This window comes from Microchirus variegatus (genome assembly GCF_963457635.1).
Source record: "Microchirus variegatus genome assembly, chromosome: 6".
NCBI classification, from domain to species: Eukaryota; Metazoa; Chordata; class Actinopteri; order Pleuronectiformes; family Soleidae; genus Microchirus; species Microchirus variegatus.
The window spans coordinates 26,315,029-26,341,449 of NC_139807.1; the positions used below are offsets into that span (position 1 = coordinate 26,315,029).

The 26,421-nt window shown below is 38.9% G+C and overlaps 1 protein-coding gene across 1 annotated transcript; it reads left to right on the plus strand.

Moving 5' to 3' along the window:
* Positions 1–14,914: 14,914 nt before the first annotated feature.
* LOC310928329 (trace amine-associated receptor 13c) lies at positions 14,915–19,320 on the plus strand (the record flags this gene model as incomplete). Its single annotated transcript, XM_083890852.1, has 2 exons — positions 14,915–15,206; positions 18,425–19,320. The coding sequence occupies 2 exons, from the start codon at positions 14,915–14,917 to the stop codon at positions 19,318–19,320; spliced, it is 1,188 nt and encodes a 395-aa protein (XP_083746978.1).
* Between the last annotated feature and the right edge of the window lie 7,101 nt (positions 19,321–26,421).

Consider the following 26,421-nt stretch of genomic DNA (forward strand, 5'->3'; position numbering starts at 1 on the left):
CCCCATGAGATGTAGCACATAAATCTACATATAGCACATCTCTAACTGATTTTAATCTCTTACAGTTCTGCTGACACCAGTGAACGACATGAGGTCAGGACAGGAAAGAGGACTCCGTCATCCTCAAGTCTCTGACCACAACAGTCTTCACTACAGGCTGTGACAAACCCAGTGATCCAGATGATCCTGGCATTTAAAGATTTTTTTTCACTTTTTATTCTTGTCATTGTGTATTGTTTGTTTTGGGTAACATCTACTGCACGTCTGTCCGTCCAGGGAGTGGATCCCTCACCTGTGGTTCTCCCTAAGGTTTCTACCCTTTTTCCCTTTTACAAGGGTTTTTTTTTTCCCTGGTAGTTTTTCCTTACCCTGGTCGAAGGTCTAAGGACAGAGGATGTTACCAACCCTGTGAAGTCCCGTGAGACAAACTATGTTTTGTAAACTGTGGGCTATATAAATAAAGATTGATTGATTGATTGATTGATTATTTCAAGATGCTGCAAATCTTCAAGACACATTTTTTATATCCCTACAATTTCCAATAGTAGATTATTTTTAGATGCAAGACAAAGTAAGTGAACATGGTCTTAAATAAACAGTGCAAATGAGCAAGTGTATGGATGATACAAAATGATTTGCTGTGCATGTCTGACACGTCTGCAGAGTATAAATACTTTATCAGTGTGTAGTCACTCCGTAACACATGAAACACGCCTGACGACAGGATTTCACGTTCATATCTTAAGACTTGAAAGTGACTTTCACTGGGGAGGAGTATGAAGTCATTTCACGGTGCCGGTGTTATCATTAAAGCTGCTCCGTTTTTATTTCATGATTTCAGTCAAGTGCACATCTAATTAGATCAGTCACAGCTGAAAAGCAATAACACGTGGTTATTACGGTAATGTCGCAGGAAGCAACAGAAGAATCAGCATCTTTGTCACCAGAGAGGAGAGAGTTGAAAAGAACATATAGGACATTGAGACAGACTCACATAATGTGATTTTAAATGTGTTTTACTGTTCAAATTTCAGATATAACACAAAATCTGGTGTTCATGCACAACTACAGTGTGTTTTTTTTAATATGACTTTTTGTTTTTCTTCTTTTTAAACTGTTAAAGCTCACATAGAGTGGTCCTGTTGCACATATATGTTAGTTATGGAGGTCTACTTACATACATTAACTTGTTTTTATGGTCAAAAACCTCCTAGTTGCTGTTGCTGAGCTGATAGAAATCCTCTTTTCTGACGCTGTTTCCCAGCCGCGAGATTTGAGACTCAACTCTCTCACCCAGAAGACGGAGTCTTGTGATTGGCCAGTACCAGGAAGTGACATATTCAGCACACCCGCTCTCAGAAGCACAGCTCCCCCCTCTGGAATGGTGGATGCACTGCTCCTCATTATCAAAACATTGTTTTAATAATGTTTAAAAATAGCTTCTTCACGACTCCCCGTCGCAGTCCCTTTTATGACTTTGACCCAGAGTCAGACCCAGAGTCAGAAGACACTGTCGCTCTCGAAACACCTCCACAACGGACGTTATTCTTCTTCTGCGATTCAATGTACGCAACCGGATGTGCCGGAGAACCGGAGAACCGGTGTTTACGTAACCGGACCGGGTTTTTTCAGAGATCTCACTGAGCCTGAGATTACAATAAAACACAGCATTCTCAGCAGTGGCTGAAATGTTTGTTTAGAACCTTCAGGGCTTCTTAAACAAGGTAATGACGCAGATACACACTAAAAAACAGCGTTAATTGGAACTTCCGGTCTAGGTCCGCTTTAATACATTATTTCAACATGAAGTAAACAACTGTAAATAACTGTAAGATAAACACACAGATTTTCTCAATGGCCTTTGGCACAGGAAAGTGAGCAAATTACAATATTCCAACTGCAATAGCCTTGGCAAGAAGAAGTAACTTATTCTGTCTTAGGGAACACACATTCACCACTAACTAGGTGCTTACTAACATGCATATAAGTCACATACTAGCCCTTTATTAGTAAATATTAAGCACGTATTGACACCTTATGTAGGAAAAAATCTAAATCTATGTCGTTATAGAGGTAGAATAAGGTGTTAATACATACTTAATGATTACTAATAAAGGGCTAGTATGCTAATTATATATGTTAGTAAGCACCTAGGTAATGGTGAATATGTGTTCCCTAATCTAAAGTGTTATATATATATATATACATATATATATATATATATATGTATATATATATATATATATATACATATATATATATATATATATATATATATATATATATAATATACTAAGCCTTTATTAAGTAGTCTTTAAGTAGTGCCTCATCCAGGTAAATTCTTTGTGTTGCATAAAGTGTTGTACAGAATATGAATCATATAGCATGTCATGTAATTGGAGCTCGCGACAAACTATTTGGCGCCATAAAAACATGTGACATGTGAATGAACTGTGCTGTAGTTCCACTCACTCTCACTCTGCAAAAGCAAGGTTATGTTACGTTACGCTGCAGCTGCAGCGAGGTCTGAAAATCTCTGAGTGGTCTCACACTGTCGAATCCTCCAGTGTATGAAGTGACCTTTACTAGAATAAAGACGTGCTGCAATTATTATTTTCTTTATTATTTGGCAGGCTTACAAAGCACCTTGACCTCCACTTCTCAACATACACACATATTATGTAAGTGTGATGTGTTTATTCCTGATGCACAGTATACGATTTTAGATGATTCAGATGATTGGTGAAACTAATTCAGAATCAGCATCACCATTTACTGAATAGATAAATAAACAAATAAATAAATAAATACAGTTTTATTTTTGTAAATGTTAAGTTTTAGTTGATGTTTTATTCATTTTATTTTGAGTTATTTTTTTTGTTTACCAGCTTCGAGATTCAAAAAGGTCACAATAAGTAATGTGTGTCATTAAAAACCCAGCAAAAGATGCCATTGTAAAAGTTGATAAGGACAGAAGTGCAAAATGTGCATCGTACAGTGTGTCAGGTAAAAAACAAACAAAACAAATATCTAATAAATTATAATAAATAACCCTCATGAGACACATCTACTAACAATAACACATGTTATGTTTAACTTGCAGAGCCTTGATTCATTGATTCTTAACTTTTATTATGAATGAAAAATACAACCGTTCAAAAAATAAATAAACTTCATACGAACCCAAAAGGATTATTTATTAAACTAATTTACAAAGAGACGAAGCACATTTTCGTTACAATTTTAGAAGGTTTTCGTTTGTTTAAACTGTGGTTTTTATTTTTATTTCAGTTTCAGAATATTACACAGCACAACCTGTGTTATCTTCATATTTTTACAGTTTATAATACATTCTTACTGTTTCTTACTTCCAGTGTTGCTGAAACTTATATCGAACCACGTCATATTTGTATCTTTGTATCCAAAATATAACTTCATTTACCCTGGCCATTACTCAGGCTTCATGGTCTTGATAAGAATTTGATAAGCGCACTTTTGAAATGTCATCCTCCATTCAAAATTTGTGATTAGATTCATGTTTGAAATTCTCCGCAGCAAGAGTCAGTATTTTTTTTTTTTATGAGCTTTGATTTCAGTTTGACATTCAACTGGGGGGTCAAGGCGAGGGGAAAACACGGTTAACCAGTGTTTTCAAGTGAATATGAGGGAAAGGGAGATTGACACGAGGGCCACAGTCGCCGCTGCCTCTGCCCGAGGAAGAGAACGTGACCTGTGACCTGTGACATGGTCAAAGCTGTGAAAGCTGGATTAAGTCATCAGTGGGCAGAGAGGATGGATGTCATTTAATGTGAGAGTCACCTCTGTCTCTATGTATGTGTGTGTGTGTGTGTGTGTGTGTGTGTGTGTGTGTGTGTGTGTGTGTGTGTGTGTGTGTGTGTGTGTGTTCTAGTACTTGCGGCATACTGAGGACCAGTGAGGGTTTTTAACCAACAAAGTGAGGTCATTTTTACAGAGTGAGGACATTTTGGCCTGTCCTCACTTTGTTTTCAATGAATTCACTTCCTTAGGTTGCTATAACATGCTATACTCAATTTGTAAAAAAAAAATGTGGACGACATAGTATAGTGTGACCTTTTTTGTCAAATTTTAGACCAAACATTTTTGGTCACATTTCTTTTGAAATTTTGGTCAACATAGTATAGTATGACGTTTTTGTCAAATTTTGGTCCAACATAGTATAGAATGACGTTTTTGTCAAATTTTGGTCCAACATAGTATAGTATGACGTTTTTGTCAAATTTTGGTCCAACATAGTATAGTATGACGTTTTTGTCAAATTTTGGTCAACATAGTAAAGTATGACGTTTTTTTGAAATTTTGGTCAACATAGTATAGTATGACGTTTTTGTCAAATTTTGGACGACATAGTATAGTTTGACGTTTTTGTCAATTTTTGGACCAAAAATCTTTGGTCACATTTTTTTATTTTTATTTTGGTCAACATAGTAAAGTATGTAAATATGTATATAAAACTTTTTTGTCAAAAATTTTAGGTCAAATTTTGGACGACATAGTATAGTATGACGTTTTTGTCAAATGTTGGACAAAAAAAAAATGCCCCCAGTAGTTCTTTGTAGATGTCATTCATGAAGTAGATATTTGTAATTTTGTTGATTTGTAAAGTGGAAATGCTGGTCCTCACTTTGTCAGCAACCAGGTCCCCAGTATGCAGCAAGTAAAAGAATGTGTGTGTGTGTGTGTGTGTGTGTGTGTGTGTGTGTGTGTGTGTGTGTGTGTGTGTGTGTGTGTGTGTGTGTGTGTGTGTGTGTGTGTGTGCGTGCGTGCGTGCGTGTGTGTGCGCGCGTGTGAGAGGTGTGAGAAACCAGGGGGATGAAGATGAGTGGGGGTGGGGGTGGGGGATTCATACAGAGAAAAAAGAAAGAAAGCGTGGGAGTAAAATGCTGCTGTGGACTTTACCTTGAAGCTCCAGGGATGAGCATGTGCATGCGATAATGACTGAGAGGAGAGGAGGAGAGAGGAGAGAGAGCAGAGGAGAGAGGGCAGCAGTGAAGTGCTGGAGGTTGAGCAATGCAAAGAATAAGAGAGAGGAGAGAGAGAGAGAGAGGCTGAATCACAGAGGATGTGGAGGGAGAATGTCAGTGTGCTTCAGAGGAAAGAATGATGAGAGGAGGCGAGGAGGAGAGGACCATTGCTGACGCCGCCGCTCCACTTTCTTCTTGACTGGAGGATGTTAACCACACTTTACATGAATAAAGACAACAATATTATAGTGCTGGATTGTCAGCGCCTGTGTGCGTAAAAACCACTCTCTGGTGCGCGACATCAGAAATGCCGGTAAGAATCATTCCATCTGATTTATGTTTATTCTGGTGTTTGTGGATGTATTTATCTGGTTGGAGATACAATGTTTCTATATTTGTTTTGTACTTTTATTCTTTTATTGTCAAACTTCTGTGCGTGTTGACTGATAATGGAGGTCATTCATTTGCATATGAATAACCTTCAGTAGCTGCTGGTATTCATATTTGGAGCAAAAATTATTATTATTACTTTGAATTAACTATCTTGTTTTTCCAGGCTTGTTAAACCAGTTAGTTAAAAGACTTTAGGTGACTCATAATTATAGCAATTATTGCACAAGTCATCTGCAGATTTATGGGACTGTAACAGGAAAATACTGCACTGGCTATAAAAGATGATTTCTTGTTTCTTGTTGAATTTGAATAGTGATGGTGCAGTTGCCGCAGGTTAATCATGAGGAATGAATAATAATGATTGAAGACGAGAGCCGAGCATCGAGTCAAAATCACGACAAAAGTCTTGCAAATGCACATTCATAAATAAATATAAGCGATAAGAATGACAGTGCAGATGGGGGGGGGGTCCTGCCTGCTGTCTCGTTCGAGTCAACATGAAGTGGGTGCAATGTCCACGAGCACTGTGAGATTTATCCTGGGAGTTATTGGAGACAAACAAACACACGTCAGGATTCAGGGAATTCAACAAACTGCATTCAGATTTTAGTACAGCTTTTGTTTTGAATTGATTATGTTTTTTATATATATATATATATATATAATTACTGTGGGCAACAGAAAAAATCCTGTAACACAATGTAAGAAATAGTATATAATAATTACATATTGGAATAAGGACTGTTACTTTGTTGCATTTTATTGTTGATTGTACATCAATCCCTAACCCTAACCCTGAATAATTTTGGTTTGTGGACAAAACAAAGACATTGAGAACATCGTCATTTCCACAAACTGATCAACGTTTTTTGAACATTTTCTGAAATCCTTTTTATTATCGTTTTATATATTTTAAGAGATATTAAAAGGATTTATAATTTATTATTTTACCTATCATTTAACCCTGAAATAGGCCCAGGCAATGAAATTCTGATGTAAAAGACTTCTGGAAATTTACATTTTGAAATATACATGGCTAATGGGATTTTTTCAAAAAGAACGACCCAAAAGATACACTCAGTCAAATTGTGGTTCTTCTTTCCAGTTGTGAAAGAGTGTCGTGAAAAAAAATGCAATAATAAATACACACACAGACACGGTGTCTGTGAAGAGGAAGTGGTCTTTCTACTCATGTGCTGTGGCACTCTGTGGCCTCGGGCGGCTCTGAACCAGCCAGTCCCTGATTATTGTACACGACCCCTCTGTGCCTCAGTGTGACGCTGGCCTGAGAGCTCTGACCGAGCCCCCACGGTGCTCCCACCAGGTCACACTGCGCTGTCAAAGGAAATCCCCTGCATGCACATATACAAGAACGTATATGTATATGTATATGCACGCAGCTATTCTTGTAACAATACTCTCGATGGTCATCGTTGCAGAGAGAGAATTGTTTGTGCTTCAAGCGGTTGTTTGAGCAACTACAGCATGACTAAAAACCACATGACACATAATATACATCCCCAGCGTCAGATCTGGACTGTGTGGTCTACCTTTATCTGGCTGGTGACATCATTAACATCAAACTAAATCCCCCTTGGACCACAAAGAGTGTTGTCAAATGTCTTGTCTTGTCAAACCAACAATATTCTGTGTTCTTTGTTATATAGAGCAAAGAACCCAGAAAAGGTTCATATTTACGAAGCTGAAAAACAAGTGAACTTGTTCAAGTTATACATAAAAAAACAATATAAACCAGTACAATGAACACTCTTATTATATATATATATATATACATATATATATATATGTATATGTGTGTGTGTGTGTGTGTGTGTGTATAACCTGTAATTTACTTATCTCAAGGAAATCCCCCTACTTAGCTGATGTAAGTAGAGTGATATTTCATACAGAAGATACAGATAAAGAGAACATTTACGGCATGGTGTTGGAAAATAAACTGACACAACTAAACGTCAAAAAAGCCACAGGTTTTCTAACAGAATAAAAGCACTCAGCATTTTACAGTTTATATCACAGTAGTTTATATTGAGGAATACATTAAAGGTTTAATTTACTTTTACTAAAGTAACACAATGCAATCAAGTTGGTCAACACACACACAAAAGGAAATAATAGACAAAAGTTTTGGACGACATAGTATAGTATGACGTTTTGGTCACATTTCTGACGACGTATGACATTTTCTTTTTCCATTTTAGAACAGAAAATGTTTTTCAAAAATCTTTTCAATTTTGGATGACAAAGTATAGTATGACGTGTTTTTTTTTTGACCAGAAAGCAGCTGTGGCTTAGTGGTAAGGGCTTTGAGCTTGAGACAGCAGGGTAGCAGGTTCGATCCCCGACCAGTCTGTGGCTGAAGGCTCCTGCTCCCCGAGCGCAGCTGAATGCAGGCAATTACCGGGGTTAGCATGAACTTCACCTCGCTGTGTGTGTTCACTAATTCACGGTTGCAGAAATTGGAATCTTATCTTAAAATGTTTTTCAAAAAAAATGGTCAATTTTGTACAACATAGTATGACGTTTTTTTCAAATTTTGGAGCAAATCTTTTTTTCTCAAAAGTTGTCAAATTTGGATGACATGGTAGGACGTTTTGGTCACATTTTTGACGATGAATGACGTTTTTTTTTTACATTTTAGAACAGAAAATGTTTTTCAAAAAAATTTTCAATTTTGGACAGCATAGTATAGTATGACGTTTTTTTCAAATTTTGGACCAAATTTTTTTTTCCCAAAAGTTGTCAAATTTGGATGACAAAGTATAGTACAACGTGTTTTTTTTGACCAGAAAGCAGCTGTGGCGTAGTGGTTAGGGCTTCGAGTTTGAGACAGCAGGGTAGCAGGTTCGTTCCCCGACCAGTCTGTGGCTGAAGGCACTTGCTCTCCCAGCGTCGCTGAATGCAGGCAGGTACCGGGGTTAGCATGTACTTCACCTCGCTGTGTGTGTTCACTAATTCACGGTTGCAGGAATTGGAATCTTATCTTAAAATGTTTTTCAAAAATATTGTAAATTTTGGACAACATAGTATGACGTTTTTTTCAAATTTTGGACCACATTTTTTTGTCTCAAAAGTTGTCAAATTTTTATGACATAGTATATATAGTAAGACGTTTTGGCCACATTTCGGACGTCGTATGACATTTTTTTGACATTTTAGACCAGAAAATGTTTTTCAAAAATGTTTTCAATTTTAGACGACATAGTATAGTATGACGTTTTTTTCAAATTTTGGACCAAATTTTTTTTGTCTCAAAAGTTGTCAAATTTGGATGACATAGTATAGTAAGACGTTTTGGCCACATTTCTGACGTCGTATGACGTTTTTTCACATTTTAGAACAGAAAATGTTTTTCTCAAAAGTTGTCAAATTTGGATGACATAGTATAGTATGACGTTTTGGTCACATGTCTGATGACATGACGTTTTTTTTTACATTTTAGAACAGAAAATGTTTTTCAAAAAAATTGTCAAATTTGGATGACATAGTATAGTATGACGGTTTTTTTTTTGACCAGAAAGCAGCTGTGGCCTAGTGGTTAAGGCTTCTAACTTAAGACGGCAGGGTAGCCGGTTCGTTCCCCCCATTCTGTGGCTGAAGGCACCTGCTCCCCGAGCGCCGCTGAATGCAGGCGGTTACCGGGGTTAGCATGTACTTCACCTCGCTGTGTGTGTTCACTAATTCACGGTTGCAGGAATTGGAATCTTATCTTAAAATGTTTTTCAAAAAATTGCCAATTTTGGACAACATAGTATGACATTTTGCTCAAATTTTGGACCACATTTTTTTTTTCTCAAAAGTTGTCAAATTTGGATGACATAGTATAGTAAGACGTTTTGACCACATTTCGGACGTCGTGTGAAGTTTTTTCACATTTGAGACCAGAAAATGTTTTTCAAATAAATTGTCAATTTTGGGCGACATAGTATATAGCAGGGGTCACCAACGTGGTGCCCGCGGGCACCTGGTAGCCCGCAGGCAGCCAATACGGTGCCCACGAGCTCACTTCACTTCACCTCACTTTCATGTAATCGTATGATGCTCAGTAAAATATCTTTGATATTGTTTATAAAAACTGGTAATCGTTAGGAGTAAGCACTGGAATGAATGTGTATGCAGTTGAATGCATAATATTAATCATTTAAATGGTAAACAAAAAAAAAAAAATGTTAATGTGGTAGCCCTCCATATTATTTTTTACCCTTAAGGTAGCTCTCACCTCAAAAAGGTTGGTGACCCCTGGTATATAGTATGACATTTTTTTCAAATTTTGGACCAATTTTTTTTGTCTCAAAAGTTGTCAAATTTGGATGACATAGTATATAGTAAGACGTTTTGGCCACATTTCCGACGTCGTATGACGTTTTTTCACATTTTAGACCAGAAAATGTTTTCCAAAAAAATTGTCAATTTTGGACGACATAGTATAGTATGACGTTTTTTTCAAATTTTGGACCCAAATTTTTTTTTTTCTCAAAAGTTGTCAAATTTGGATGACATAGTATATAGTAAGACGTTTTGGACACATTTCGGACGTAGTATGACGTTTTTTCACATTTTAGACCAGAAAATGTTTTTCAAGAAAATTGTCAATTTTGGACGACATAGTATAGTATGACGTTTTTTTCAAATTTTGGACCAATTTTTTTTTTCTCAAAAGTTGTCAAATTTGGATGACATAATATAGTATGACGTTTTGGTCATATTTCTGACGACGTATGACGTTTTTTTTTTACATTTTAGAACAGAAAATGTTTTTCAAAAAAATTGTCAATTTTGGACGACATAGTATAGCATGACGTTTTAGTCAAATTTCAGACGACGTATGAAGTTGTTTTCACATTATATGTATATATACACATATATATATATATATCATATGTATATACATGCATACATGCATATATAAAGCAAATGTTTGCGTTAAATTATTCAAATTAATCGCCAAAATGAACGCGTTAACACTGGCAGCACTGGCAGCACTAATATATATATATAAGTATATACATGTATATGTGTGTGTATATACGCAGCTGGTACTACACTGTTAGAAATGTTCCTGGAAAAATACAGTGTAAACTGATATTTAAAATTACATTCACTGTATTTTACAATTACATGACTATTTAGCTTGTATTATTTGTACATTTCAATAATCTATTAAAAAAATATATGATCGCACGCAGTTAAAGGCACTTTTGTTAAGAAAAACATGTTACATGTCATTGACTTTAGGTTTCACAAAATCTCTGTTTGAACCTGGCCACAAGCACAGAAGGCAAACCATAATAAAATTAACCTACTGATTTTTCAATCATGTGATTAAAATGTAAGAGAAAAAGCAGCTTCTTATTGCACTTTACTTTTATTTGAATGTAACGATGACATGTAAAAACTTCACATGCTGAACACATTGCATGTTAAAAACAGTATTACAAACAAACATATATTACACATATTAACAGTATTACCAACATATGCCGAATATTATGATGTGCATCAGGGCTCATTTGGATCATTTCCTGAATTTCAAAAATTAATAAAAAATTATTCCTTAAGAGGTTTACAAATATTTTCAATGGATCCTTGTTCAGGGCAATACCAACTAGTGTAATGGGAAATTTCAAGTCATTCCGAGATACTTTTTGTTTTTTTGAAGAAAGTCAGCTCACTGTCAAAGTACTGTACTGTGCGGAAGTCCAAGAACATCTGCAGGAGAGTTACGGCTCACTCGAAGACAACAGGTTTCTCAATCCAACCTGTAAGGGTTAGTAATAATAATAGCAGAGGTGAAAACATCTACTGCATCTGCAATATCAGAGAAATGTGTCAAAAAATCCAAATACAAATGAACAGGCAATTGCACAATGCAAGATGGAAAAACAGTCAAAGTTACAGCAAAGCAAATATTCTTCAGTATTAAATTTGTGATCCAATAATTAGCATGTACTGTCTTTAAAGTGTTGTCAAAAGCCCTGTTCACACTGGATTAATTACCTGGGGTTACCAGAGGTCCCCAAGTAATACCAATCTCGTGTGAATAGAATAAATTACATAGACAGTAAAATGTTTGCACAAACTATCATAAAGTTTAATTAATTCACTGACAAAATGCAGGTGTCAACAAACGTTAACTTTGTAGAAATTAAAATGTGCTCCTTGTGTTGTTTGACTATTACTTGACTACTGTTGCTTGAGTAAAACTAGTCAAAACTAATTCAATGCCAGAATGCCAAAAATAATGCATGATACTGTTATCTAATACACTTAACGGTAAAGTGCTGTAAAATAGGAATACATTAGAGTTCTGTTAAAAAAAAACCCCAAAAAAACAGTAAATGAGCTGTAATTTCACTGATGTTCTGTAATATTAACAGTAAAGCACTGTTTATTTAAAAAAAAAAAAACATTAATACTGTTGAAAATCTGCCGTAAATTCACAGAAATTATTTACAGTGTATGTCAAAAGCAAATGTAGCTTTAAAACATAAAATTAGAATTTTTATTATGTGGGAACATCATTTTTGAGAGAGAGACGTGCATTCATTCATGCATACCTAAAATGAGTCACACAGGCTTAAAGGTGCATTATGTAATAAATCAACTGGCCATAAAATCCTCCTAATATGTCACAGAGACTCAGGAATAATGTTCATATAACAAAGTGAACTCACCAACAACAACAGTGCATCCAAAATATTTGCATTATAAAAACTCTTTTGCAGACTGCAAATCATGTTTATGTTTTGAAATCATGTTTTGGCCTCATGTGACGCCACCAACCAGCGTCTACCAATCATTGCAGTCAGTAGAGTCTCAGCTGCCGAGCAACCACGAGTTGCCAGTTACGTCAGAAAACAAAACCTAAAAGACCTCGGTATTTCGAATTTGAATGTAATAACCGTTTTTGGCCACATTCTTACATATGGCACCTTTAAGCTCCTTTTTGGCCACTGTGTTCCTTCATAGAACAACGTCCTGCACAGGAGACAATCACAGTCCTGACTATTATTACTACTACTGCTGCTGCTGCTGCTGCTGCTGCTGCTGCTGCTCACAGGACAGGCCCATAGTTCTCTGTGTCTTCAAAAACCTCTCTTGAATCTCTCCCCCTCACACCGCTGACATCACAACTCAAGTTACTCACACACTGTCTTCACATCAGGGGGATTAAGAGATAGAGTTGAGTTCTTTGTGCTCGCACCAAAGTCTCCTCCTGTAGATTGGTACTGAGCCTTGAGCATTCATTCAGTTTAAATAATAAAAGTGTCTCCTAAACTGGTGAACACCTGAAGTGTCGTCAAATTTTCCCACTGCACAAACTTGGTGCAGCTCTTTATTCACCATACAGGTGTTGAAAGAGTGAAGAGGAGACACCTCCTGTCCCTGTGTATCAGACTCTATAGTCTATAAACACACTAAACACTGATGATTGTTATTCTGTTTCTCACAATCACATGAGATGAGACACAGACACAGGAGCTTAAATTAAAGTGTGTGTGTGTGTGTGTGCGTGCTTGTGTGCGTGTGTGTGTGCATGCGTCAGCTGCTTGTCTCATTTTGCCTGAGGTATTGCCGCAGGGTTCACTTCCACCTGTCATATTCACTCAAGGTAAAGGTAAAGAAAGCCCCTTAATGAGGTTCATCCTTTTATCCTCACAAAGATATTTCCCTTTCTTTCTTTCTTTTATTCTAAGTGTGTGTCATTCATAGTTTTAACATGAAATGCTGCTTTGAATGATGCATAGATGAATTGCAACAGAGCAAAAGGATAACCTGTGTCTGACTCCTTTTTTTCCTACCACACATTTCTCAAGTATTTCTTGAAGTTTCTTGTTTCTCAACGGACGAGAATGTGAATGGCCCTGAGTTATAAAACCGTGTTGTTCTTGCTGCAGCGACGCATGAATCACAGTTGTCAAGCAGCGCAATGAAGGCAGAGGAGTGTGTGAACGAGACCTGAGACCTGGACCTGGACACTCGCTGTCACTAAAAAAGCTCATTTAGACCGGAAGTTCAAATTAACGCTGTTTTTTAGTGTGTATCTGCGTCCTTACCTTGTTTAAGAAGCCCTGAAGGTTCTAAACAAACAGTTCAGCCACTGCTGAGAACGCTGTGTTTTGTGCACAACGTTCGGGCAGAACGCTCCGGGCACTAGTCCGGGCACATCCGGTTGCGTACATTGAACCGCATAAGAAGAATAACGTCCATTGTGGAGGTTTTTCACGAGCGACAGTGTCTTCTGACTCTGGGTCTGACTCCGGGTCATTCCGGGACTCCGGGTCATTATCAAAACATTGTTTTAACAATGTTTTGATAATGAGTAGCAGTGCATCCATCGTTCCAGAGGGGGGAGCTGTGCTTCTGAGAGCGGGTGTGCTGAATATGTCACTTCTGGCTATTGGCCAATCACAAGACAGTTGGGAAGGCTCTACGCTGGCTGGCCAATCACAACACAGTCTGTCTTCTGGGGGTGAGATTTCAGTCTGAAACATCGCGGCTGACGAGAGCTTTAATAAGGACAGATTTCAATCGGCTCGTTTACAGCAACTAGGAGGTTTTTGACCATAAAAGCAAGTTAATGTCTGTAAGTAGACCTCCATAACTAACATATATGTGCAACAGGACCACTCTATGTGAGCTTTAAAGGATTTAAATTCTGTGATGTTTTGTTGACTGCGTCTCCAGCTGCTGTGACAACACGGGACTGTGGTTTTGCTCTGGTCTGAATCTGTCCATTCTGGTTACGCTCTGTCATCTCGGACACTCGCACCTTCCCGCTCTCCAGTCCAGTGAGCAGCTTAAATGATTGAAGGACCTGTGTATTTAGTTGTCAGCTGAGAGAGATGTTTAAGCTCTGAACTCGGGGTTCAGACAGCACTGAGGTCCTATCACAGAAGGAGCGTGGAACTACAACACACAACTAAAGAAAATACCTGCTTTGAAAATGGCATGTATTGTGGTATCTTCACATAGTTCATGTATATATATAGTGGTATGCAAATGTCTGGGCACCCCTGTACATTTTCATGATTTTTTTCATTGGTTGTTTGGATAAGAAATTTCAGTTTAATATATCATATATGAGACAAACAGTGATATTTGAGAAGTGAAATAAACAAAACAGCTGGTTTTAAGTCCACTTTTCAAGTTTGACTGAAGAGTGGCAACATGGGAGCCTCAAAACAACTCTCAAATGACCTGAATACACTGATTGTTCAACATCATGGTTTAGGGGAAAGATACAGAAAGCTATCTCAGATATTTAAGCTCTCAGTTTCAACTGTTAGGAACATTGTGAGGAATTGGAAGGAGAAGGATGGTGAGAACAGTCACAGTCAACCCACACATTTTTATATATAAAACTTATATATCATGTGCTATTTTTCTTAATGTTTTTTAACTAAATTAATTTAATGTGTTTGTTCAACAGGAAATGGTTTCCTGATCGGCTCTTCTACCAACACATCCTTAAAGGATACCCCTGTCTGTCCTGGGCCATGACAGCTTTGCTTCACAACGTCAGTATCTCTGGCGGTGCGATCACAGACGGAGTATTAAACCTGACGGCTGCACTGGAGTCAGGACTGGAGTCAGGACTGGATTCAGGACTGGATTCAGGACAATCACTGGCCCCTCTCTGTACTCTCTGTTGTTGTGGTTTTGTCAATCGCACCCTGACCGTGGTGTTCATGGTCAGCCTGGCGTTTGCCATCGTGGTCGGAAACGTGGTCACGCTCACTGTTATTGTGCAAACGAGGCATTCGAGGACACCACAGGGATACCTGAAAGGTGAGTGACGGGAACCTTTTTATTTATTTATTTATTTTTTATTATTTCAGCAGTTGATTTGAATGTGGAAATCTGTGTTTTTATCCTTTTTCATTCTTTTTCATTCCACTGTGACAACAGACAGCATAAGCCTTCTTCTTTTGACACTCACATTCGATGAATTCATGAATACAGAACATGCAAATTATTCATGTTTGTAAATGGAATATGACTCACAGGGGAAAAAAAGAGTCGACATCCAGATCAACATACATTTAGACTAAAACATTTTAATTAATCTGGACATGTTGGGTGTAGAATGAGCAATATATGAATACAAAAATATTGTAACATCACCATTATTATTACTATTATTTAAATCTAAGATGAGCTCGGTAATTTAGTGCAGTACTTTATCAACTTAATTTACTCTTTTTCAGTGTAAATTCTAGACTACTATATATAAGAGCATTCTGAGCTTTTTAAAGGTTCAGTGTGTAAAATGTCAGAGGGTTTATTGGCAGAAATGTAACCCTAACCGTTTAAAGATAAGTGTATGATGATCTCTAAAAGAGATATAATTTGGTATTTATAGCCTTAGATTACGCCTTTTATATGTACTTAGGGTGAGATTCTTGCTCTATAGAGGCTGCCATGTTGAGAAGCTATTAATGAACTACACTGCCGTTCAAAAGTATGGTGCCTTATTTTTGAAAGGAAAATCACTTTTTTTTTTTATGAATATAACATTACATAGGTGTATAGAGGCCCATTTCCAGTGTTCTAATGGTACATTGTGTTTGCTAATGGTGTTAGAAGGCTATTGGATGATTAGAAAACCCTTGTGCAATGATGTTAACACAGCTGAAAACAGTTTTGCTGGTTCTTTGACCAAAGGGCAAAATTATTATTTTGAAGAAAAAACATTATTTAGAATCTTGTCAATGTCTTGACTATATTTTCTATTCATTTTGCAACTCTTTTGATGAATAAAAGTGTGACTTTTAATGGAAAACACAAAAAAATTTTAAAGGTGTACATAAAGCTATACTAGTTCTATTCAATTAAAATTTCTGGAGGGCCAGCTTTTCAGAAGGCTGTCCAGCCAGTGGGTCGGGCAACCCCTTTACTACTATTTACTTATTTACTTCTTTATTGAAATGGCTGCTAGTTTTGTGCTGAAAAGGCAAGTAACAAAACCACCAACATTCACGTACAATACAACTTGTGTATAGTGCAAAAAGGTTACAGTTACAGTACCACCAACATTTGGGTATAACAGTCACAATTAGCTCTTACAAAATTACTGGTATCAATATCAACAACATTAAGGTGCAATGGCCACAAAAGGCTATTTTAGCAGAAATATAAGTAACAGTACTAATAATATTCAGGTACAACTGCTACAGTTGGCTCTTAGTGCAACATATTCTGGTACATACATTACAGCGGTACTTGTATTTGCCAAAAAGGGACACAAAGTATCACAAAGTGCCTGAAATAGGCGAAGCTTACGGTTTTATTGTTTTTTTAATAATACATTCATTATTTATGAGTTAATGGGCCGTGGGCCGGTCCAAATTGCTTGAAGGGCCTAATCTGGCCCCCAGGCCTTAAGTTGAATAGACCTTGAGCTCTACCATAAAACCATAAACTGCATAAACCAACAGCAGTGACAGTGATGTCACAGAAAGTGACACAGAGTTGTCAAAGAGTGTAAACATCCTCTCTGCTATGTCAAGGCCGCAGTTGTTCAATGAGATGCTTGGAAAATGGAGGGGGTGAAGTCTTTGTCATTGTCGTCTCACCAATAGATGAAATTTTTTTTACACACTGGACCTTGCTTTGATAAACCACTTCTTAGCTTTCAGAAACCGTTTGGAATTTGTTGCGTAACTACAGTAATGCAAAGTGTGCTTGTGCAAACATGTCGTCAGCGATACACTCAGTTTTAAAGGGTTTTAACTTTGTCGCTGAGCATCATTCCGTTATTTTCTTCTTCCTCCAAGAAGAAGAAAATAACGTTGCTGGCAACAGAAAAGGTGTCAGTTGTCCCATTTCCGTGGGTTCACTTGCTATTTTATTGTGAAAGAGACTTAGTAGCACAGGAGGTACACTACCGTTCAAAAGTGTGGGTCACCAATGCAATTTGTTTGTGTTTTTCATTAAAGCGGACCTAGACCGGAAGTTCCAATTAACGCTGTTTTTTAGTGTGTATCTGCGTCATTACCTTGTTTAAGAAGCCCTGAAGGTTCTAAACAAACATTTCAGCCACTGCTGAGAACGTTGTGTTTTATTGTAATCTCGGGCTCAGCGAGATCTCTGAAAAAACCCGGTCCGGTTACGTAAACACCGGTTCTCCGGGAACTAGTCCGGGCACATCCGGTTGCGTATATTGAACCGCAGAAGAAGAATAACGTCCATTGTGGAGGTGTTTCACGAGCGACAGTGTCTTCTGACATTTAACATTGTTAAATCAATGTTTTGATAATGAGGAGCAGTGCATCCACTGTTCCAGAGGGGGGAGCTGCGCTTCTGAGAGCGGATGTGCTGAATAGTACTGGCTCTGTCTTCTGGGGGTCAGAATTCACTCTGAAATAACGCGGCTCAGGAACAGCGTCAGAAAAGAGGATTTCTATCAGCTCGTTTACAGCAACTAGGAGGTTTTTGACCATAAAAACAAGTTAATGTCTGTAAGTAGACCTCCATAACTAACATATATGTGCAACAGGACCACTCTAGGTCCGCTTTAAAAGTTATTCATCAAAAGAGTTGCAAAATGAATAGAAAATATAGTCAAGACATTGACAAGATTAGAAAAAATGATCTTTATTCCAAATAATAATGTTGCTTTCATCAAAGAACCATCGAAACTGTTTTCAGCTGTGCTAACATCATTGCACAAGGGTTTTCAAGGGTTTTCTAATCATCCAATAGCCTTCTATGATTAGCAAATGCAATGTACCATTAGAACACTGGAAATGGGCCTCTATACACCTATGTACATATTCCATTAAAAACCAGACGTTTGCAGCTAGAATAGTCGTTTACCACATTAACAATGTATAGAGTGTATTTCTGATTCATTTAATGTTCAACATTCATTGAAAAAAAAGTGTTTTTCCTTCAAAAAATAAGGACATTTCTAAGCGAACCCAAACTTTTGAACAGTAGTGCAAATCAACGAGGAAAAAAGCTTGATTGTTTCCCCTGAACTCCCCCCCCCCCTCTGTTGACAGTGTCTCTGGCCATAGCAGACATGATGGTCGGTGTCCTCGTGGTTCCTTTCTCCGTCTACACTGAGATCTCGCTGATGGTGACGAGCGCTCCTCCCACTTGGTACCAGGGCAGTCCTGCGTCTCCGGCGTCCTCCTCCTCCGTCGGTGGACTCGTGAGTCCCTGGCAGCCGTGCATGCTGATTGGCCCAGTGTTTGCCGGATGCACGTTTGTCTCCATCAGTACCATTTTCCTCATGACCCTGGAGCGCAGCGTCGCCATCCTGTGGCCGCTGCACAAAGATGTCCTGGTGACGCGTAAGCGAACTCTGCTCCTCATCCTGCTCTCTTGGGCAGCGAGCTTCCTGCTGGCTCTCGCGCCGCTCACCTTCAGCAGCAACTTCATTTTGGAGTACAACGAATGCAGCCGCATGTGCAACTACACGCCACTGTTGCTTGGAAGCCAGCCGCCGCCAGACGCCTATATTTTGTTGCTATTCCCGGCATTTGACTTCACGCTGCTCGGTGGCACGTTAGCAGTCAACATTTTGTCTTTCACGAGCATTCGGCGATACTCACGCAAACGCAAACTGCTTTCACAGGGGAGTCTGAGCGACGGCAGCAGTGTAGGAGGAAGCGGCTGCTCGCACAGGCCGTCCTTTTCAGACATCAAGGCTGCCAAGACGATTGGCATTCTGACATTCGCCTTCACGGCGTCCTTCTCCCCCATCGCGGTCTTTGTGTTCGGGAACGTGGTGGGATACACCTGGTGTAACTTTTCATTCATTGCCTTCTGGATCCTGACGGGAAACAGCTGCTGTAATGTGATCATCTACAGTGTCAGGGACCACCGCTTCAGGAAGGGCATGAGTCTGCTCTTTCAGCGAGAGCAGTCGCCACCGCACCTCGAGAAGTCTTGAAAGACATGACATGACACAGTTTTAGCGCGGCTTGTCTCCACTTGGCTCGGCTCTACTCGGTTTGGTACAGGATCAGGCACGTCGTCGTAGCACGGCTGCGTCAAAGTGCAGTGACAAGCGAAGCAGTTGTGTTTTGCAGATGAACGCCAATTTTCAGGATTTTTAAGTCTTTTTAACTGATCTACATATCGGGATTGTTCGGTTTGATTCTTGTGTCAGACATTACGTTCATGACTCTTCCAGTGACGACGCTCTCTGACCAATCGATGGCCGGCCGTCTGTCAACGTGTAGTATCGCTTGGAACCTCGCCAGAGCAGGTACTAAAAAAGGTACCTAGTACTTATTATATAAGGGCGCTTTCACACCAACAGCAGTTGGTGCGCACCAAACGATCCATTCGAACCAAAAACTCTAGTTCGTTTCGTTTTCGTTGGTGTGAAAGCATCAATCGCACTCAGGTCCGCACCAAATCAAGCAGACCGAGACCGCCAAAAAGAGGTGGTCTCGGTCCGCTTGACTCCGCATTAAATGTCAGACTCTGGTGCGGTCCCTATGGTGAGAACGAGAACTCGGGTCCAAACCATATTCTGCAGTAAATGCCATGGACATAGCCTACCTTGTAGGTCTTTGGAGCAATCTTCGTCTGATAGTTAGCACGACCACATTCATGAAAATAGCGCGTCTCCTCTGCCTGAAATGACGCGCTATACGTCTTCGCCGACTCCGGTGCATCAGCTGATAGTTCTCCAGACGCAGCCGCGACTCATTCTCAAATTGGATATTTTGCCAAAAATGGCCAATACAGAGAATGTAATAAACGAAGATCAGAGCAAGTAGCAATGTGCTCACTCAATTTTAGTGAGTCAAAATTGGCGCTTTTCTACCGGAAGATAGATGAAACGTCAATCGGGCCAATTTTGGTTCATTTGCTGGTGTGAAAGCGGACCACACTGGAGTCATATGTTACATAACAATTGTATTGCCTGGTGCGGATCAAATAATCGAACTAGTGGTGTGAAAGCGCTCTAAGTACTATATAATATTTAGTGTTAGGGTTAGTTAGTTAGTTAGGTTTACCCTACTATATAATAAATAATATATAGTACCAAGTACTATATCATAAGTACTATCCCTAATGGAAAAGCAAAAAAAAAAAAAAGCCGAGCTGAGCCATACCCTTTTTTTGCCCATGAAGAAATGAGTAAATCTCATTTTTCTACAGTAAACCTGCAGCTGGGGTCTGTAGCTGCACAGCTAGCATGTCTTTGACCAAAAGCAATGAGAGTTCCTGCTTCTAACCAACAGATAATCACAGCTGTGCTTCAGATACATGGTGTGAGTGGAAAGTGGAGCAAGATGCAGTGAGAAATAAGTTCATTTTCATTTTTTTTTCTTTTCACATATGACTACACGTTCTGGCCAAGCTTCCAGTCTTTGTGCTACACTTATCTTCTCCTCTCTTCAGCTCCTTAAACACAAAGGGATTGCAGTACTTTACCTAAGAGCTACACTTTCTGAACTGGCCTTCATCTACATTCATCTTTGGACAGTGAAACCCGTGTCTATGCACTGCATGATAAAAATCTGCTTTCTGTTCAGTTCGGACCAAACGCACAAAAGCGATGTTTAAGGAGATGGACATTATGTGGAAAAAAAGAGAAACTGCAGGTTTTTTATATCTTCTCTTCTGCCATAACACACTCTCTCCCATGATCTCCTCGTCTTGTCTCCTCTGTTATTAAACCTTCATTCATGAGAAGGCTTTTATAATATATCCTCCAGAAGGTGCACTAACAAACCATAATAACCACATGGTCCATCATCTTGTTTTTTTTTTAGTAATGACTTTGTTATTTATTCATCTAACAGCAGGGTGTTTTCTTTGAGTGTTCAGAAACCCTGCTAATGTGTCTTCTTTTGACTAATGTGTTTTAGTTAAGGGAACATCCCATAGATTTGATTCTGTGGTGACACAAACACTTTTCAGCGTCTACTTTTAGTGACAACTGCCTCATGTACCAGAAATGCACTTTATTCAGTTTGAGCCATTTGCATCTTCTTTGTTCAAAGTTTTCTTTTTTGGTGGGTATTTTAATCAAATCATTTCTTACTTTAGTGAGAATTAAAGACAATGATCAGAACATTTTGTGCAAATATATATATGTATATATATATATATATATATATATATATATATATACATACATACATATAAGCTTACAGACCAACATACTGTGGCCACAAATCATTTCAGGGTGTATTTATAACATAAATGATGTCATCAGTTTGTCATCTTGAAGTCTTGTGCATAAAGCTTTAAAATTCACGATAATTGCTCTGCTAACTGACAGGTCTTAAGGGTAATAATTCAGGAACTGCTTCAAAAACAAAACAATGCTTTTCTGCATATTTTGATTTAATTTGTGGACCAAAAAAACCAAAACATTTAGTGTCACAAATCTAAAAACAAATAGTCCTTTTTGCCATAAAGTGCCAATTAAAGGGATACTTTGACATTTTGGAAAATGTGCTTAGTAGCTTAAGTAGCTTAACTTAGCACAGACACACATTTTAAGGATATTTCCCAAAGTGTCACATTATTCCCTCAATGCCAGCTGACTGACAATCCAGTACATGTTCATGAAAAACCTTTTTTTCTTTCTTTTTTTAAATATCAAGGGTGCTGCAAGTTGATCCACTTACAAATATCAGGGAATTGAATGGTCAACAAAAACAAAAACAAATGTTGTATTGTTTAATATGTCATATTATGGGAATGTCATGCTGAATTGTTTAGCATGTGTAACTTACAGCCATCCAACAGAAAAGTGTCACTGTCTGGAAAAAAGTTATAGGTTTGTTGGTTCTGTCCATAAGAAAAGATTATTAAGAGTCGAGTTGTTGTGTCGGAAATGCATCAGGTAGGTATAATTCAATAATGGCCATTGTGTCAGATTTGCTATTAATAAATGTTTTTTTGGAAACAACAAAAATGTACTCCATTTACTGAATTGTTTGTGCGTCTTTGTTCTGGGGAAAAAACATATGGCCAGTTAATAATCAATATGTTTTAATTACCACATTATTTGTTGAACGTCTGAAGTTTTGCAGGCATTTCAGGTGAATTCTCTGCTCTGGAGTTTTACAAGTTTGATGCAACTGATTTGACAAAATGTGTTGTTTAATATGAAGAAGCATCTACAGTGATAGACCAGTATTTTTGAAAGAGTGCAGGTGAGAAAGCAGAGAGATACTTTGGAACCCAGTGATCCAAATTGTCATTGAAAAGTGTCTGAATTTGTAGAGAGAAAACAGTGTTTTAAATTATTCCACGAGAGAATAGTTGCCTTTTTCTAAGGGCAATTTTCTCCCTTTCCCAACTGCATCAGGGAACTATAATGGCCTCGTGCCTAATGTACATATAAAAGGCCTGATATAATGGAAGGCTATGGAAACCAGATCATGCTTATATCAATCTGAGTTACACACAATTATTGCAATTATACAAAATACAGACACCAGATCATGTATCAAAATTTTAAAAAAAAAGATTGTATTTTTATATGGAATATGAAGGGATTTTCAACATCTCAACAAAGTACAAATGATAAAATAATGTGTTGTACTTGAAAGACATTTAGTGTGCGAGATGCAAAGGGTCAGGGGTTAATGGGAAAGTAGTGATGGGATCGGCAGTTCATTTGAGCGTACTGAATCACTTGAATCAGTTCATTAAAATGATTCGTTCAGAAGATTCGTTCACCGAATCGTCACAGCAGACACAGTTCTTCTTACGAGCCGCTCCCTCCCCGCTCGGCGCACGTTTGGCTGGCGTCGTTTGCCTGAAGATTCACGAGTGATTCACAGAACGCGGCAGTTCCACTCCCGGCCACCACGCACTGCTGCTGAGCTCAACTGAACTAAGAAAGGAACTAATCAGTTCATGAAGTGATCCCAGTCAGTTCGTTCACTCAAATGACCGACACAACACTATGGGAAAGGTCAGTGTCAGTGGGCATGTGATAAAAGCATAATACCACCTCTGGTTTCGCCATAAGATAAACGATAGAAAAGAATATTTAAAATGTTCAGTGAAAGAATAATAATAGAGTAAAAAGAGATTATGAATACATTAAAAAAAAAGGTTATAACGTACAACAGTATTTTTTTAATGAATAAACATTAAACGTGACAATTCAAAAGCAAGGGGAGTGTGTGAGTCATGCCACCTGCAAAAAAATGGATGCTTGAAAAAATATTGCAACACAGCGCCCCTAGTGGTCAAAGACATCCACAGGGTTATTGCTATAGAAATTTGTATATACATGTTTTCAAGACATCGGCGCACAGAACAAAAAATTCAAACTTGAATTTGAACTTTTGAGGTGTAAAAACACAAGAAAATACACAATGTGAGTAACACAGCCACATCAGAGGCATGAGACAGACGGCCAAGAGTCATGCAAATAAAGGCTGCCACAACCATCTCATTATTATTATGTATCATAACTACATGTAGAATAACGTTAACATACACTCTCTGCCGATAATCTGCTCAAAGGTCATACATAATATAGTGCTGGAATTAAACACCCCCAAAACAAACCCAGTCTCTTATACAGGTTTACTGGACGATAAAGGCGAATTTGCAAGTAAACAAACACAGGGACGGTGTTTATTTGTTAGTCAGAATCATTTAAATATGGAGTTAGAGTGTGGTGGAGTCACACTGGAGAGAGAAAAAAAAAATCAAGTGACGATAGTTGAATGAAGGCAATGGTTTGAAAAGTGCTGCATCACTAAATGTGTGTGTGTTCAGGGTAAACGCAGGACACAGTTGTCCTGGATTGATTTCTACATCAGAACAGACTGTGTGTGTGTGTGTGTGTGTGTGTGTGTGTGTGTGTGTGTGTGTGTGTGTGTGTGTGTGTGTGTGTGTGTGTGTGTGTGTGTGGTGAGGTGTAGCTATAGAAATAGTGTGCACTCAGTGGTGCCACCAGACAGACAGAGTCAGTGCAGAAGACAGGGCAGAGCTCTTTAAAGCCTCAGCAAGGTTATGTGCTGTTGTCTGTCCTATATTTCTTTTCCCCGTCCTCCCTCATTTCATTGTCCTAATGCATTTTTAATTACCTCTCAAAGCTCTTAGGGCAAGAGATGTGTGTCAGAACCAATAAAGCGTAGCGACCACCTGTGGCTGGTGTCTGTTTTTGGCTCGACAGAGGAAAGGGCAAAGGCAGAGATGGCTGAGAGGGGGAATGGTTGTGTTTGGAAAAGAGACAACAACAAAACCAGTGTCCAACTCCAGGGTCGCAGGAGTCTAAATAATCTGAGAGATGATACTGACTAACAGGAAATAGCTTTATCTAAATCCCTGCATATTCTTGCTTTTAGCTGTGTTGTAATGACAGATAATCCTTTTCCCTGACAGTTCAGACCAGGATTAAGAAATTGATGATGATCTTTTTTTTCTTTTCTTTTTTTAAACGTCCCTGTGGATTACATTTAGGAGGTTTAATTGGCATTAAGTATGTTAATGTTGGTGTATAAGAGCTTTAAAGTACCCTTCTTTAAAAAAGCTCATAGTTAGCGATGGTTCAAGTGAACTCTGAATCATCACTTTTACTTTTGCTTCCATTATGCAGCGCCCTTCATCAACTGCTCGTCCTTTATCTGAGAGCTGGAACCAATTGGGGCGGTGGGGAGAGGCATGATATCACACCAATAATGGTGACAATGATGAGGATTGTCATTAATTTATTGTTGTCTGTCTTCTTTTTCTTCTCTGAGCCTGTGCACGTTGTGTCCGAGCCTGGCCCGGCCTGACACATTAACTGTTATTTCGAGCCTGAGCCCGATTTAAACACGACATTTTTTTAAATACGTGAGCTGTACACGTACATCCACGTCCTCCCGACGTGTTGTACCTGCTGCCACAGTCTAATTTACAACAATAACAGAGTTTATTTAAAGGGACACTGTGTAGTATTTATGGGTTTATATAACCCAAAATCCACTCTTTTATACATATTATGTGCTCCTGCATTGTCTAGTCGCTGTATAATAGTTTTTGTTTAATTTTTCGTAGTTTTTCAAAAAGTCATGTAAAATAACATGGTCGCGGGCCGCTGTTGCATTGCCACTGTTAGCAGCGAGACGCCATGTTTCTACCAGAGCCTGTAAGGACAAACGCGAGAGAACAAATCAAGCGTCGCTTTCCTTGTAGCGGAAGTCCCGCCTCCACTCTCTCCGCTTCGTCTGCTATGGCCGCGGTAGCTCGCCCTCTCCCTCGCTGGCTTCTGACAGCTCTACCGCGGCCACGAAGAGCTGTCCCTCTCCCTCTCCCTCTCGTTGTCTGAATAAATACTAGAACCTCATCTGCTGACATGGAGAAAGACGACGAGGATGACATTTGACCGGCTGAGGATACCGTAGCGCTCAGGGAAAGGGAGGGGGTGAGCAGAGGAGCAGTTCTTTGTTGTAAATTTCAACCTCTCCTCTAGATGTCACTATAAACTACTTACCGCACCTTTAACACAATCAGGATGATGACAAACTCGCATACAGACAACATCAATCCAGAAAACTTCAAAATAAAACACACCTTCATGAACTTCATGAAGCCGCAGGTTTTTACACCTTCACACAATACGACTTGCTATAACATACCAAGGGCCCGACCCGGTCCGGCCAAAGGATAGTGACAGTAAATATCGGCCCGAACCGCGGGCCGGGTCGGGTGGAGCAGAGATTCAGTTTGCACATTCGCTGTCCACGCGCACCCAAATTTGCGGTTCCAAATTCTGGGCTGCACGCACAAAGCCTGCGTGTTGCGCGCTGATGACGCAGATCGCGTCATGCCAGGGCCTTTACTTACGGCATAAAGCCCGGCCACCGTCAGGTGTTAATGACTGAGTCTTACTTCACGTCCATGTCTGCGTACATGTCCGTGCTTCCACAAGTGTCTGCGTCAGTCTTCTATTTCCCCCCCAGCAGCAGCCTGCAGTGGTGATATCTCACCAGGAAATCAGCCTCATTTGGATGTCCTTGTTATTTTTTGTTTGAGTTGTACACTTGTGGATACTGGGGGAGCAAGTTTCCAT